Below are 15,732 nucleotides of genomic sequence, written 5' to 3'. Positions count from 1 at the left end.
CCCCCCCTGAAAATGAGCGTGCATCATGAATTGCGTCCGCAGTCTCGGTTGGCCTTCTTCAGTTTCTGAGGAGGTTTTGCCGCAACAGCACGGACAGTGATTTAGTATAAAAAAGCTGCATCGAGGATGGCCTCGTGGTTGGAGGCTGCAGTCGACATCGGCAGAAGGCTCGGCGAGAAAACTAGCCAAAAGAAACGTTTTTGCGAAAGAGTATCCCGAAAGATGCTTTGCAACTTTTTTGCATGGTACTTTCAGTGAACAAATCGTACGCGATGGTATTTGTCGCGTACAGCTGAGAAAGACCGGCAACCGCCCGGGCAAGGCAATATCTTTTCACCAGGTTCCCGTCGCTTCGGTAAGGGAGCAGTGGCTCAGAAATGTATACCAAAGATAACTGCGCTTCTCACTGCAGGCGTTGACCGGCTGTCATGCCAACTTTGCCATTTTTGTTGAGTTTGTAAGACACCCAGAAAGAGCTTCTAGAAGTGTGGCTTCAATTATGGCAAGAACATCGCAGCCGTTGACAACGTTTGCGTCGAGTACTGCTGAATTCCTAGGAAAAATAATGTTTTCGCTCGAGAATAACGGTGCTTGTAAGCATAGAATGGCCCTGTTGGAGCTGCTTTACACCAATTAAACCCTTTCATGTGAACTTTTGTACGTGAATAAACGAGCTTCACGTTAAGCCGAAAGCTTCTCGAAGTAAAGCCGAAGTCGATTAAGTCACCGAATGTATAAATGAATGGAAATTCTCGGAAATAAGGAATGTCAGTCGAGCAGGCAGATATGGTAGCAGTGTGGTTTACTTGTGTACGTTGAAGTTTGCATTGTTAAGAAGCGGGTCTAGATTTAACCGTAAATTCTCTGTGCTGGCTTGTATTATAAGTATTGATCGCTACAATCTGTATTGCTTTCTACGACCGCTACATTTCATACGAGCAGTCCCAGGTAGCACTGTGAGTTAAGCGAAGCTGGAAAGGTTGGGGATTAAACTTAGCCCCACCTGACGGAGCGCGCCTTCCCTACACGACAATGTTTTGGCACGCTGGCTCCCATTGTCGCCGGCTGCTATGGGCAGGCCGCTATCTATAAATCCGGCCATGCTATTAAACAAACGATTGAGCCGAGCAGTGATCACCGACCGTCGCCGGTTATCTTTAAAGAAGGTTGTGATCCGGACTACCGTCAGCATCCAGTTGTACTCTACCTTTTCTTTTATCTTCCTGTGCCAGGAAAGATGAGACGCGAGCTCCATACAATAGCGAAGCAGGAAACGCCGCGCTCTACAAGGGGGGAAACGCGGCTCGCGATTCTAATCGGGCGAGGCTCCCGTTACAAGCGCACGTGTAACACTTGGCGCGCGTCCCGTTGCTAGGTCACGTGGAACACTTGACGCGCGCTTTGCATTACTAAAGCGGAGGCTCGCCTTCGGCTGCCAGAAAGCGGCGGGAGTCGGCAGAGCGACGATGGGCAGCCCGGCAGGGAGGAGTGTGAAACCAGGCGCTCTGGCGGTCCCGTTCAGCGCCGACTACCCTGCTTCACCGCAACGCTTGCCCGTGCGGCCGTCTCGCAAAGTGTTTTGCGACCCTGTGCACGGCCAGATATCGCTGCACCCTGTGTCAGTGGCCGTTGTGGACACACCTGAGTTCCAGCGACTCCGACACGTCCGCCAGCTGGGGGCCGTCTGTTTTGTATACCCGGGTGCCTCTCACAGTCGCTTCGAGCATAGCTTGGGCACTGCCCACTTGGCGCGGCTTCTCGGCGCACGCCTGCGGGAAAACCAGCCCGAGCTGAACATCACGGAAAAAGAACTCTTGTGCCTGGAACTCGCTGGCTTATGCCACGATTTAGGACATGGTCCCTTCTCACACCTCTGGGAGGACTTCTACCGAAGAGGAGCTAGAGATCGAGGGCTGAAGCCGGTGTGGACGCACGAAGCTATGTCCTGCAAGCTTCTGCAGCACCTGGTGTCAGTTAATGGCCTGCAGGAAATTTTCGACATGTGGGAGGTAGATTTCGGACAGGGGCTCACCGCCAGAGACCTGAAATTAGTTCAAGCCCTTATCATGGGTGACTGCAACCAGGACGATCCTGCTCGGCGATTTCTTTTTCAAATAGTCAACAACGCCGATTCTAGCCTGGACGTCGACAAGTGGGACTACTACCTGCGCGACTGCCACGCGGTGGGCCTCACCTCTGCTTTTCAGTACGAGCGGCTGGTGGGCAGCGCTCGTGTCATAAGCTGCAACGGTGCTACGCATATCGCCTTCCGTGACAAGGAGCTGGCTAACGTGTACGAAATGTTCCGCACCCGCAGCCGGCTGCACCAGAGCGTCTACCGTCACCATGTTGTCGCCTTGGTCGAAGCCATGATCTGCGACGCCTTGCTACTCGCCGATGAAAAAGCCCTTTCTTTTGCCGGGGGTCTCAACTGCCGTCTGCGCCTTTGGGAAACGACACACAAGACAGCCCTCCCTGGTGCGACTCCTGCAGATATGGAACAGTTTGTAGCCATGACGGAGTCCTTTGTGGAACTGTCGGTGCGTCGTGCGGACGCTTCGTCGAGCCACCCCGACGTGGTGCGTGCCCAGAGGCTTTGGAATGCACTGTACTGCCGGTTTCGGAAGTCCTCCTATCTATACCAATTTCTGGGTAGCGTGCCGAATCGAGAAAATCTCTCCGCCGAAAGTGTCATTCAGTCGCTCCTGACGGCGCTACCAGAGGCCGCAAGGCCTCAGCCGCAGGATCTGGTCGTCAGGCTCGAAAACGTGCACTGGGGTCGGGCGGAGGAAAATCCAGTCAAGAGAGTGTTATTCTACCGGAAGGCTCTTCCTGACATTCCGGTGCGAGCCGACGACCTCAGGCCTCGGGGCAATGCTCCCACTTTGCCCTTGCAATTTCAGGACTCCCGCTGGTATATCCTTTTGCGCGGGCAGGCTAAACCTGGCCTGGAGACCTACTTGGAGGAATACCTCGATACTCTCCATTAGAGGTGATAGCGAAGGTGGCACCTTGTTTTGACGGGACCTGGTCGACCCGGTAACCTCCACGCGTTACGAGTGATTTCTTCAAGAATCCACGCTGAAGTGTTTCTTTTTAACAGATGTTTAGGGCAAGAAATTGTTTGCCATTCAAAAGAGTAGTGGGAGCTAAATTGGGTTTGGTAGCCCACTAATTTTAAATTATTTATTACTGATTGTAATGCGAGCTTCTCCGCAAAGAGGCCGCCCTATACACTCACTATTTCTCTTCGCATTTTTATTTTTAAACGACTAGAACCGGGGCGTATTTTTTCCGTACTTTGTTGCCTTGTCATAAAAAAAACATAGCCCCGAATCCTAACAGCCGTTTGCGTGTTTGTTGAGAAACATGTTCTGTAAACATATTTGTGATATGAAGGTGTCGTTCGGGTGTAGGTAATCGGGCTATGTTCTTAAGTTTTTATACCAGCGGTGCAACCGGGGTGTAAACCCGGACAGGAATCCGCGCCGCATCGTGTTGTGTATGTACAGCCTGAAGCCACAGCCCAGCTGATATTATCAGCGCATGCTTTAAATGAAATTGAAAATGCATTGTATATAGAAGGACATATAGTTATGATAAAATGCACCGTCTCTTTTGTGTTTTATGTATGCTGCTGAGCCCGGAAACGATAGCGGTGGCTGTTGTTCTGATGCAAGCGTGAAACATAAACGCCCGTGCGTCGTGATTTCGGCACACGTAATGACCTCCAGGTGGCCCAAAATATTCTGTAGACCTCCTTCAAAGCACGTGAAGCTTCGGCGGATCCAAGTCCCAAAATTTGAACCTAGTTTATGTCGTCTGCGTACAAATTCCGGTTGCATCTTCGCGTTCAATCCAAGTTTTGTAGTCAGTCGGAATTTACAAAGCAGCATCATCTTCAGCGTCACGGTTACTAGTAAGCTCACGTTCACTAGTAACCTCACTGCATTTTCCAAGACAAAAATATACAGTCACTACCCCATTACAAAAGCCTCGTTTATAGCACACTGATTAGGCATCAACATGGCTATGCATTCGGGGGTCGATATCCCTATATTGAAACAGGGGAAGGAATGAATTCGGAGGCTCCTCGTCTGGTTTAACTATAACAGTTATCACCTTCACATTTTTCTAACTAATACTTAAATAATGAAAACAGGCAAGAAATGCGTACCAATAATTAGCCTGTGATTTATTTGCCAAGAGACCTTCAAGATGTATTCAGTCGCCGTCAATAGTACCACCCGGGCATTACCACGCTGTGACATTAGCGCTGTTTATCGCGGGCTTTAAGCAACTACTCACCCGTGTACTCTAAGAATAGGGTGTTCTACCTCTTGAAAACTCCACTTCAGAGAAAAATTACCCCCCCCCCCCCCCTCTGTCAAACGACGACCATTGTTGAAGGCGATGCTTTCTCGTGAGGGACTCCTCGGTTGTCGTCTCAGTTTGCATTTGACTCGCAGGCGTTGGACTTTGACCCGTCCAGCTTTGACTTTGACTCAAAATGCAGGTCGACGTTTGTTCGCAGCGGCTTTTACTTTGACCCTTCGTCATTTCATTTCGCACGAAGAAAGCTTCTCCTTCTACAATTGCCGTTGTTAGAGGGAGGGGTGCATGATTTTTCTTTCGAATTTTGCACGTCCGTGCACCACTCTCCGAATCTAAACTGCTTCGACTGTGTCGGAATGGCTTTTCAGAGCCTTCCGCCTGACACGGTGGCACTATTAAATGAAACTAACGTTTGTGTTTGGACTAGTTGTTTCATAATTAAACTGTGAAACTGCATTTTAAACGAATACAGTAAGAGAAGACACAGACACGAGCGCTGACTACTCGGCTGAGGCGAATGCGAGTGTATATTCCGGCCTGACGGCATGACGTGGCATCCACTGAAACTCAGTATTGTTCGGCGCTGCTCCCACAGATGGCACGCGACCACTGCAAATGCCGGGGTATGTGCCACAGTCATAATGAGACTAATGCCGTCGCATTCACCACATCGTAAGGGGTGCTGAGCAATAGATATTGCTCAGTTGATAGTCAGCGCTCCTGTCGGTGTCTTCTCTTACTGTCTTCGTTTTAAGCGCTGTTTCACAGTTTAATTATTAAATGACCTCGCTTCTTTGAAGAGATTTTAGTGTGACAATCATCAGCCGGGTTTCGGCTGGCGCCTGTACGTGCCTACTGTTTGTGTACGTCTAAACAGGCATTTAATGAAAAAAAGCGCCGGAATGGCTCAGTCGGATGGACATCAGCTTCATAATGTGAGGGACCGGTGTTCGATTCCGACCACAGGATGCGTTTTTTTCTTCTCTTCACCCAAGATCATCATCATCGTCGGGGAAAATTGGCTTTCCTGCAGTTCGTTGTGCGGTGTGCGCGGACACCATAAGTGAGACATAGAAAGCTCCGCTTTAGTTTACCCAAGTTTATCGAACAGCTGTTGCGAGTAAACTGACATTTGGTGCGCTTTTCGTCGCCCATTTTATAATCGTCTTCGTTTTTTTTAATGTGCCCGCATTAGTTGACTCGGTAGATTGAAAATCCGGCGTGGCCGAGCGGCGGCAGACAAAATGGCCAAACAAACAAAGAAAGTAATGTTGGAAAGAAAACTAGGTAAATTAGAGCTTCGATGGGAATGGAGCAGCTGGCCTCACGACGGGCACGCATCCCCAACGGCACCGTTGAATCTAGCTTCATAAAGATACCTCTTGTTATGCGTTGCGGGGTTTGATTTGGAAATGTTTGGTAGAGACATTTAGAGAGCAATCCGAGCATACAAACTACAGAAGTTGCATTTAGGCAGACAGAAAAGTACGTTCCCTGCTTGCCGATTCTCATGCTGCTGCTGATGATGATCATCATCATGCCTGGCGTCAGTAGCGCCATCATGCAGCATGCACTGAAACCCGCGATCGTCCGACGCTGCCCCAACAGATGGAGGGCGAGCAGCACAAATTCTGCGGCGTTTGCCAGCCTGACATTACGCCTGACGTTACGCTTTAGTCTCTAACGTTGTTTGACGGCGTTAGAGAATAAAGCGTAACGTCATGCATGCGTACACTAAGTTTGGCGTAGCTTGGCATGTAGTAATGCTAAGCGTTTCAGCTGCTTAGCGTTAATCCTATATAGAGGACAAACAAGGGCAATTGGTCAAGGCTGTCACTCATAGTACGGAGGAACGAAGCAAAACACGCAACTCGGCTGAGGCGAATGCGAGTATATATTCCAGCCTGACGGTCTGACGTGGCATCCACTGACACTTGGTATTGTGCGGCGCTGCTCCAACAGATGGCACGCGACCACTGCGAACGCCGGGGTGGGTGCCACAGTCATAATGGGACTAATGCCTTCGCATTCACTACATCGTAAGGGGTGCTTAGGTGACTCCTGTATGTTTTTGCAAGTGGGCTGTAATATGTTCACAAGTATGTTATGTTCACTTCTTTGTTGTTTGCTAAACAATGTGTAATTTTCGCAGTGTTGGTTTTGTGTTTTTATCTATTCTTCCTTGAGGCTTTCACGCCCAGCTTTACTGTAAATAAATAAATACAAAGCGTCGCGTTCTTGTGAGTGGCGAATGCGCCTGAGACATGGAGCCAGCTTTTGCAACCTCGACGCTTTGTTGGTTCTGCACTATCCGCTTCCCTTTTACGATAGCTTGGCCTTGTAGAGATACGGCGGAAGCTAAACGCAAGTACAGGATGCCGTGTAGTTTCATTTGGCAGACCGAAACTTCATGGCTTGGCTGCGCACTTCGGCACTCACCTCCACGCTTGAGCACAAGCGGCACGCATTATTGTTTTCAACGAGGATAGTCTTTTTGATGATGATGATGAGGGTGTGGTTTAATGGCGCAAGGGCTGCTAGGCCAAAGAGCGCCAAGAGGAAGATAGTCTTTTTGGGTACGAAAATTTTGGTCTGTCTGTCTACCGGTCTGTACCTCGATTTAGCCACCCGGCCAAAAGTACGCATAATTCTTGAACGAGAAGTTTATATAGGCAAAACATTTCCAAACCACTAAATCTGTTAACGTTGTGCTTCGTACTTGAAAACGTTGTTGAGCAAAAAGAAAACATGATATATAAGCATATTTGGGGCAGAACATCAACACATAACTCGTATTAGCAGGGATCTTTTAATTTAAAATAGATGCGCGCTTGATATTTGCGATAGCAAATATAAAAATGCACGTTCAAAGTAACGTTATGGCCTAAAAATTAAAAAAGGGCTCTCGCCCGAGCCTTGATCCCGTGACGGCATGGCAAATTCAGCAATAACGAACGGCTCCAAAAGATGGCGCACGAGCAGTGAAACGCGGGAAAATTGAATTGACTTGAGCAAACTTCCACTGTGCTTGTAGTGGGAGGGGCGAGACAGGCGGGTGTAAGAGCGAGAGACGTGGGCGGAGGAGAGAAGAGAGGCACTTACATGGCAGGAGCGGCAGAAAACTGCCGTCTTTCGACGACATTTGCGGCGAAGCGAGCAGATACCCACGCAACCCGTTTTCTTTTTTTTTTTTTTACCTTCTAACCGGCTTCGCCATTGTCGGTTTCAGGTCTCGTGTGCGTGACTGATGGCTGGCTACATTGAAAGCTTTTCTTGCGTTTTGTTCGGGCTTTGTCCCCGGCAATCCCTCGTTGGCACGGGAGATAGAACCTGCATGTACAGGCGCAGTTTTTTTTTTCTGATATCTTTATGAGTCTTTTGTAATCTGGGTAATAAACCAAAGGTGAAATCAGTTTCCGTGCAATGTGCGTACTTGGAGAGAAAAAAAAAGTTATAGTGGCGCGGCTGACGCGCTGTTCTCGGAGGCTGTAGTTTTTTTTTTTTTTTTTCAACTTTACGGCTTTGCGCACCGCAAGGTGTAATACCCCTGACACACGGGCACCTGAAAGGCCTTTGCAGAGAAGGACTGCTACCAAAACGGCGTTCGCCTCGGTCACACACGACAAAGGAGAATCTCCTTCACCGAAACGGGCATTTCCCGTAAGGGGTGTTCGCCTATCTCCTTTCCCGGACGAAAAGGAGCAGCTAGCGGCGCAGCCTCGTAAGCAGGCGCTAGCAAATCATAAGCTTCTCAGAACTTAGTGAGACCAAATGCGATTTCATAATACTTTCATAAATTTTTAAAACTGCAATGAAATAAATTTCACCAAACAAGCCCAATCGTAATGTATTTTTGTAAACATCTACCCGCTGTTGCCAGATTAGGCACGGGACATAGGCGAAAAAAAGCACTCTGTCGTTGCTGTTTAATACAAATATGTGAAATTACCCATTTACTTTTTCTAGACAACAATAAAACGCACAGTTCCTCTCTAAAATAATTAAAAAGGTAATTAAAAACCGCACTTTAATTTTGTTATTGTGCATGCTTTTTCAACAGAACTGCTAGCGCCACTTTATTGGTGTGTCAGTTACAGCGACTACATAAAGGAGATCGGGGGTTGCTGTGTGTCAGCAGCGCCACTCCTTTCCACAAAATGTCCTTTGACGTGGCGAAAGGGGTTTAGTTTAAAGGAGATCTAGCGTTGCCGTGTGTCACAGGTATAAGACGTTTGCCTAAAATTTACTTTGAACCAGGAACTACACCACAAGGGCACTCAGTTGAAAGCAAAACTTGCGTTCTGTTTTAGAAAAAGAATTACGAAAAAAAAAATCGTGAATTCGAGCCCAGACGCTAGATTATTGCTCACTTCCTTCGTATCCCAATTGGGACCAGCTTCTAAATGATAGGTAATGTCGGTCAGATAATTATACACATATTTGTAAAAATGGCTTGTCTAGAAAAAACTTTACAGAAGCGAAGATTGACTGCTGTGCTTTCTCAAAAAAAAAAGCGTAGTCTTAAAAATCAAAATAAAAAGTCCGCTCTTTATTTGGAAGCCCTTGTAGGATTTTATTACAGAGTGCTGAGGTCGACAAGTTAAAGGGATATGTGAAGGCAAATAGCAAGTTGGACTCAGACGAAAGTTCAACTGCCCCAAAGCCCTCTCAGCGTTTATTCGGCGGCGAAAGATGCTTTAAGTGGCGACAAATTAGCAATTGAAAAACGCATTTCATTCCTCGCGCCATTTCATGCCGCCGTTTCATTGCCGAAAGCGAGTAAGACAGCTCCTCCATGTGTTGGGTCTAGCAGGAAAACTAAAAACTACCGAGCAAACCATCGCGGCCGCAGGAGCCTCTGGTCGCGCAGTCGGCGAATAAGGCAAAACAATTTGTCCGCCCCACACTTCCGTTACCTGCAACTCTCTTGGTGCCGCACGGGACGTGAGGTGGTGGTTAAACAATGAGCAGGTGTCGCGCGGCCTTTTACTTTACCTACAAAACGTCTAGCGGATAGCGCAACCGCAGCCCCAATGACGACAGGGCGGGGGGCGCTCTTTTTATTTGTAGCATTCTTGATGAATAGTGGAGTTTTAGCTCCACTATCTGTTGGAGATTAACGTTGAGATTTTCAACGTTGGAGATTAACAACGTTGCACCACCTGTTAGCTTAACTTGTAACAGCGTGCAGCGTGAAATTTTTGTCCCGTCGCGATATGGTAACGCTTATCACGCCACCCGTTGAATGTTTTGCGAAACGAGTTGCCCATTAGCCCATCTGCCAGAAGTGTGCCTAGAGCAGTATGGAATGAAAAACGTGCATTACATGATAAAAATATAATTTTACCTAAATACGCACCGTAGCGGGAGCATACACACAACGACCTGAATCAAAAGACCCGGTACAATGCACACGTTTTATTCAACTTCAAGGCAATGGAGAAATGGCATCGAACAAGCATATCGTCACGGCATGCGCTTTGAGGCCGAAGCGCGAAATGAACAGGCGGTCATTGCCTCCTGTTCGTCGTAAGGGTAGCACGCGTGCTTATTGGGATTTACGGGCGCGAACAAGTTTACTCCGGCACAAGCCAAGAAAATTAAAAAAAAAAGCTCGCGCACGCTCTACATACACGATACAGAATTAAATCGTCGCTAGTCATAAGCACAGTTCCACCCGCACGAGCACGCCGTCGAATTTCATCGCGAAGGGAACGCCGCCACAACACACACGGCCGCCGGCGGACTACGTGCAAAACTTCGTTCGGGCAGACAGCGCTACGCGAGGGAGACGAAAACTTGTTCTATCAGACGCAAATTACTGTCCACAGAAGAGCGGAACCGCGAAAGACCGACGCGCTACTTGCCGTCATGATGTAAACAAGGAGATAACAGACATGTGACTACGCCGAACCTGCTATACTGTCTATATACCCATCGCAACGCAACCGGCGCAGCGGCTTGGCAGCTTGCGAATGTCGGCACGGCTTGAATTACACGTGCACATTTGTACTTGTTTATGACTTTTGTGTGTCTCTTTGAGAGCTTGTGTGCGCGGTTCTCGTTCTGTTCTTCACGTGACTCTTGGCATATCCGCTCAGTCGCGGTTGACGTCATCTCTGCAGGGCGGCTGATAGCTTCATTCTTTGATTACTTACGTGATTGTTTTCAAGGTACCGACCCAGAGACTGGTATATTCGTTTTCTTCGGATGCCAATCTATCTATTTAGACCAACTTCGGTTTCTCTTTTTTTGCCTTCACTTCTGTGTCCCGTTTACTTTTGTTGATGCCCTATCCTCTGTGGTGTTGCGTCGGCCTGTGCCGAAAATGTAGCGGCAAATCCGCTCCAACTTAAACAATACCCATGCATGCAATATCTCTCCCAAAATTTTGCACATACTGGTGTCCGTGGTGGTGGCTTTGGCAAAATACATGACAATCTCAGAGGCTCCAAAACTAAAAAAATATGAAGTCCGAACCACAGATCACGTCGATAAAATGAACACGTCTTTCTCGGCTCTCTTATAATTCTACAGGTCTACCGGTAGTAATGAACGCACCGCACCCTGCAAATAATGTTTATTCCTCCTCCTCCGCATCGGAGCTCCGGAGGCAACTGAAACTGTCGGGAGCGAATGATGGAATAACTTTTGCGGGGACGGCGCACCGGGGCCTTCGCATGCTTGCGTGCATTGGAGCGCTTCCGTGAACGGTCTGCTTTGTTCCGGAACGGCCAACATTAGATTGTGTCGACAACAATAAATTATGCTTTTCACTTCGCCTTCCATTTTTTCCTAATGAGACACTTCGTAACGGACAGCGTCAGACTACGGCGGAAACCGGAATTGTCACGTGTGCCAAGGCCACCAGTGGTGAGTCTGGCGTTAGCGCCTAATGGTTTAGGCGGACCTAACTGCTTGCCGTAAACTGTATATATACAGGAACTCTAAGAAAGAAGTCCTAGTTCAGCTGCGTTCTTCTGGGTTGGAGCGAGAAAAAAAAGATGAGGTAGAGAGACAAAACGACAAAAAAGCAGAATGCTGGGCACAGTTGTCGGTTAGCGACGGATTAAAATGGCGTAAAAAAGAGAATATCTCTAGCTGAATACCCCTTTATAGGGTAGTAGTCAGCATCAAATTTACCAAGGTTATAACAATGACCGTTTACTCGATATATAAATCGTGTATCTAATTATACTCCCGAGGGGAATGTGAGAGCGCGCCTGGCAACTAACGGGGGTGCCTGCAGAAAACACTGTGCGACTGGCCGCCGGTCGACCCCGTTCTTTTTTTCTTTTAGAAAACAGGGAGTATTTCGCCGCGATGTCTTGCGTTATAGCCTAGGTGAACACTCTGAACGCCCTTCAAAAGGAATACACAGTCTAAATATTAAGATGGGTTCCATATACGAGTAGTGGCAGAGCGTAATAGTGTTGAGAAAGGTGTCTTCACCGATTTAATTCTGGCATTCGCAAAAACTTTGTGTTTCTAAGCCAAACATATGTCATCTTTTTTTTTTTACACAGGACAGCAGTGCTTAGAAGAACATCCGGGAAATACCGACAAGTTTGGAGTGTTCCCAATATGTATATGTGCAGCGGGACTAAGAAAGCTCTCCCGGAAACAAACAGCCTCAACTTTTGGAAGTTGAGGCTGTTTGGAAGATTCTATGGCATTAGAAATATGGTCGTGTGTGTTGTGATCAAGCTGAATAGGAGGTAAGGTCTTATTGACTGAAAGATCACTCACTCTGACATGACGCTCTTTGGCCGAGATGCCCTTTATAAAGACATACGTTCAATACAACGCAAGCTGAAGCTAGTGGAAGCCTGTACACCAACATCTATCTATCCGTGGAAGTTGAGAGTTCGTACGAGGATGCCTTTTAATAAGGTATTTAAAACGGACATTTAAAAGGGGCATTTAATCAGGTGTGCACTAAGGGCAGTATTGCACTTGGAGACCAACCCAAAAGTAGCAAAGAGGGGGGCGCACAGTAGGAAACTTCAAGATAAGTAGTTCGATTAGCCGAGGTGATACACAGGTTAGGTCTGGGAAGAGAAGGAAATTAGAAACATTAGAAACAGCACCAAAATAAGAAGCTCGATCTCCTACAAACGAAAAAAAATAGCGAAGATGAAAGACAGAGAGTTTAGACGAATAAAGAGTAATCTTAATATTGCAGAAGAAATGTAATGGCACTCAGAGAAGAAACTGGCAACTTAACGTGCGATAGGGATGGGATATGGAATGTGGCGGGGAGGTTTTATACAAATTTGAACGTTAGCAACGTTGCACCAGGAAACAGCACGGAAAGAATTAGCTTTGTGTACGGCGTTCCAGCTCTAAGTAGACTGTTTCCTACCACTACGGTGGACCGTCGCATTACGGCTACATGTGCATTACAGGGGAGAGCCCCATTACGGCGGAGAGTTCCATTACGGCTGAAGGTGGCGGTGCGGCTAAGTTAGCACTACGGCGGAGAGTCGCTTCACGACTTTCCGCCGTAGTTGCATCGCAGGAAAGTTGCATTGCACATGAAAGTTGCATCAGAACACGCCAGCGTGCCCAAAGCTCTTCCGCTGTTTCAGCAGATTTCACAGGCGTGGAACTGGCTTTTTTTTTTTCTGCGAGCGAATGTCAGGGGCGAAGGACGCATGCCGTGATTCTCTTAACACGCGTTGTACAGTTCCGCGATTTGAAGAAAATGCGGGTCGTTCGATGATGAAAAAAAAGTTATAAGAGGACGTCTGCCTAAGCAACGCTTAGGCTGTAGCCGATGCAGAAAACACCCACGGGACTAACCACAGGAGGTTACACAGCTTGTGCCTCATGCCATGCCTTGTGTTGGTTTATAGTCGCACACGGTTCCCGTAATGACCGTATCTAAATCGTGCGTGTTTTTTCGGTTAATGACTCTATCGTGGAAACATTGCTGCGCTGTAGAGGGAAGGGGCGCCGCGGGTAAGCGCTGCCCGGCGATAGGCTTAATAACGTCACGATCTGATGTTTAGTGCCTCTACCCATTGGAAAAACCAGTACTTGCATCAACGCGTGCTTGTACCGGTGGACATCGAAACCTAAGGCCTAAGCTCTGGTGCGCCGACACATCCCGCAGCTGCTGCGCCTAAACTAGCAATGCGATGGATACCACGCAGCCTTGAGCACTACGGTGGGATATTAGACAACACTTTAGGGACAGGAATGACGATGATGCAGCGGGCTTCGCTACAGAGCCTGTAGCGTCGAGCAATGAGCTCATGATTGCGTGATCGCTTGGAGGGTCGACCGCAAGAAATGTGTGCCCGTTCCCTGAACCGTGCAGGCTCAGGAAAGTGTCACCAACGCAGAGATAGCACATACATACAATGGGGTGTTGGAGAACGCTTTGTAAGAAGGAGTGCACGGGTGCTTTGTACGCTATTCAACTGTGCATGGTGCAGCTAAAGCGCCCAATTGAAGCATTTCTTAAACAATCGACAAGCTTGCGCGTAACCCGCGTTCACGAAGTGAAACGCAACATCGAATTTCGGTTTCGTCTACACTGTGTCCATTTTACGTACAGCGGAGAGAGAGAGAACAACTTTATTTAGCCAAACAAAATTGCGGCGACTACGTGCCGGATGGGGTGGTTCCCTCTTCACGGGACCCATATGCTTTCTCGGCTGCCTGTCCCCTGGAGATCAGGACGAGCTGGTCTTCCAAGGCGGGGCTGGTAAGCAATTGGTCTCCCATCGCTCGTTAAGGGGTGTGGGAAGGGGGGTGGAGGGCTGGTTAATCGGTGGGGGGATGGTCTCGGTCAAATCGCACTCTTCGTTGACGTGCCGCAGGGTGCCCGATTGCCCACAGAAGCTACACTCTTTCTCATATGAGATGGCTCCTCAGTAAGCGCGAGGACGCCGCATCGATCTCTGTCACCGCGGCCATTTTTTTTTTATGGAACTGAAAAACCAAAATGCCCATTTGCCGAGATTTAGGCGCACATTCGAGTTCTCCAGATGGACTAAATGAATCCGTGACACTTTGCCTACAAACGCTCCTCATTGTACGAGTGATAGCTTCCGTGTGTTTCTTCCCCACTTGAACCGTATTTTTTGGGCTACTATGCTATTTCATTAGGGACAGAAACGCTCACAAACGTGATTTTACCTTATTTTATTCAACACTGAAATTGATGAAAGCATGTGCAGAGAACTTTTGCACTGTGCACTCATTTATCCAGCATGCTCAAGACCTGCCACGTCTTATATAGTTCTCTCGACAGAAACGCTGTTCATAATTTGGAGTTCCCACAGTTTATGTTGATAGTTATTTTTTTTAATGAATGCCCTCTTGGTTTAAACGCTATTGTAGTTTGAAATCACATCCCTGCCTGTTTCCATCTGACCTTGCTGTATATAATATTTGTGTCTATTGCCTGTGAAACACTCCTGTCGGTACGAGTAAGATCTGCAGTATATTTAATAAATAAAATAAATCCAACTAATTGTGACACAAAAAGATCTTTAATGGCATCCACCTGGCGGTACTAGAAAAATAAACACACCCACGCAAACAGCAACAGTGGCGCTCCTTGCCAGAGGTCTTTGGGCGCTTCCCTTCCTCATGAGAGAACCTGCCTTGAACAGGGAAGTCTCTTCACGGTAAAGGCCCTCGCGCAGTTTAGTGGCCTGTAAGTGGGCGCCCCACTGCACCAGAGGTCCGTCGCTGGCGCGTAGCACGTCGATGATGAGATCGATGTTGCCCAGTTCATCAATGACGGAGATGTCTTCGCTGAGTTCGGCTACTGCGACGATCCTAATGGCGGCGAGCATTGGAGACACACCGTAATACTCCTGCAGGCGGTTCAGTTGGCTTCGCTGCACACATTTAACGTGTCGGCGTCCGTCGCTTCCGCATAATACGAACATGTGCGCGTCGTGGTACACCATCCAATGGCTGCGACAGGGACTCGGAAGCGCGCAAATGGGGCGCCATTCACCCCTTCTGAGTACACGTACACTTTTTACGCGCGCAAGAGCACGCACCCGGGTCCACCCAAACCACCGCGCACATACACTCGACCCTTCAGGCCCAGCGGTAACAGCGGACCGCAGCACCCACCGTTTGGTGCGGGGGCCTAGATCGAGCCCCACGCCGCTGAGAGGACCTCGTGGGGAACGTTTGGGAGCAACCGCAGGGGACTTGACCCACTGCACTGGCGACAGCTGTCCAGAAAGCGGGGTTCTTCGCCCGACGGGTACCTGCACGGTCCTTGCACGAGGACGTTATCAATGGCGTGGCGGCGCGCGGGTCTCTGCGCCAGTGCCGGCATCCGCTTGCGCGCCTCGTCCAGGGCGGCCTGCTCCATCCCTCCGACGCGCACGCACCGAAGTTGCACCGACATCACGCTGTCGT

The 15,732-nt window shown here is 48.5% G+C and overlaps 1 protein-coding gene across 1 annotated transcript; it reads left to right on the top strand.

Moving 5' to 3' along the window:
* The first annotated feature begins 1,442 nt into the window (after nt 1-1,442).
* Nucleotides 1,443-7,160, top strand: LOC144139571 (deoxynucleoside triphosphate triphosphohydrolase SAMHD1-like). The gene has a single exon (XM_077671885.1). It carries the CDS (start codon nt 1,467-1,469, stop codon nt 2,988-2,990), a length of 1,524 nt encoding a protein of 507 aa, XP_077528011.1. The 5' UTR covers nt 1,443-1,466; the 3' UTR covers nt 2,991-7,160.
* Nucleotides 7,161-15,732: the final 8,572 nt, after the last annotated feature.

The sequence above is a fragment of the Haemaphysalis longicornis genome, unplaced genomic scaffold, assembly GCF_048455015.1.
Source record: "Haemaphysalis longicornis isolate Haplotype H1 unplaced genomic scaffold, Haemaphysalis longicornis Haplotype H1 scaffold_1, whole genome shotgun sequence".
Taxonomy (NCBI): domain Eukaryota; kingdom Metazoa; phylum Arthropoda; class Arachnida; order Ixodida; family Ixodidae; genus Haemaphysalis; species Haemaphysalis longicornis.
The sequence above is the reverse complement of the archived record's forward strand: the minus strand, read 5'-3'. Positions and strand labels throughout refer to the sequence as shown.

Excerpts from the sequence above, each read along its gene's own strand:
- LOC144139571 (XM_077671885.1), top strand. The coding sequence starts at position 1,467 with ATGGGCAGCCCGGCAGGGAGGAGTGTGAAACCAGGCGCTCTGGCGGTC.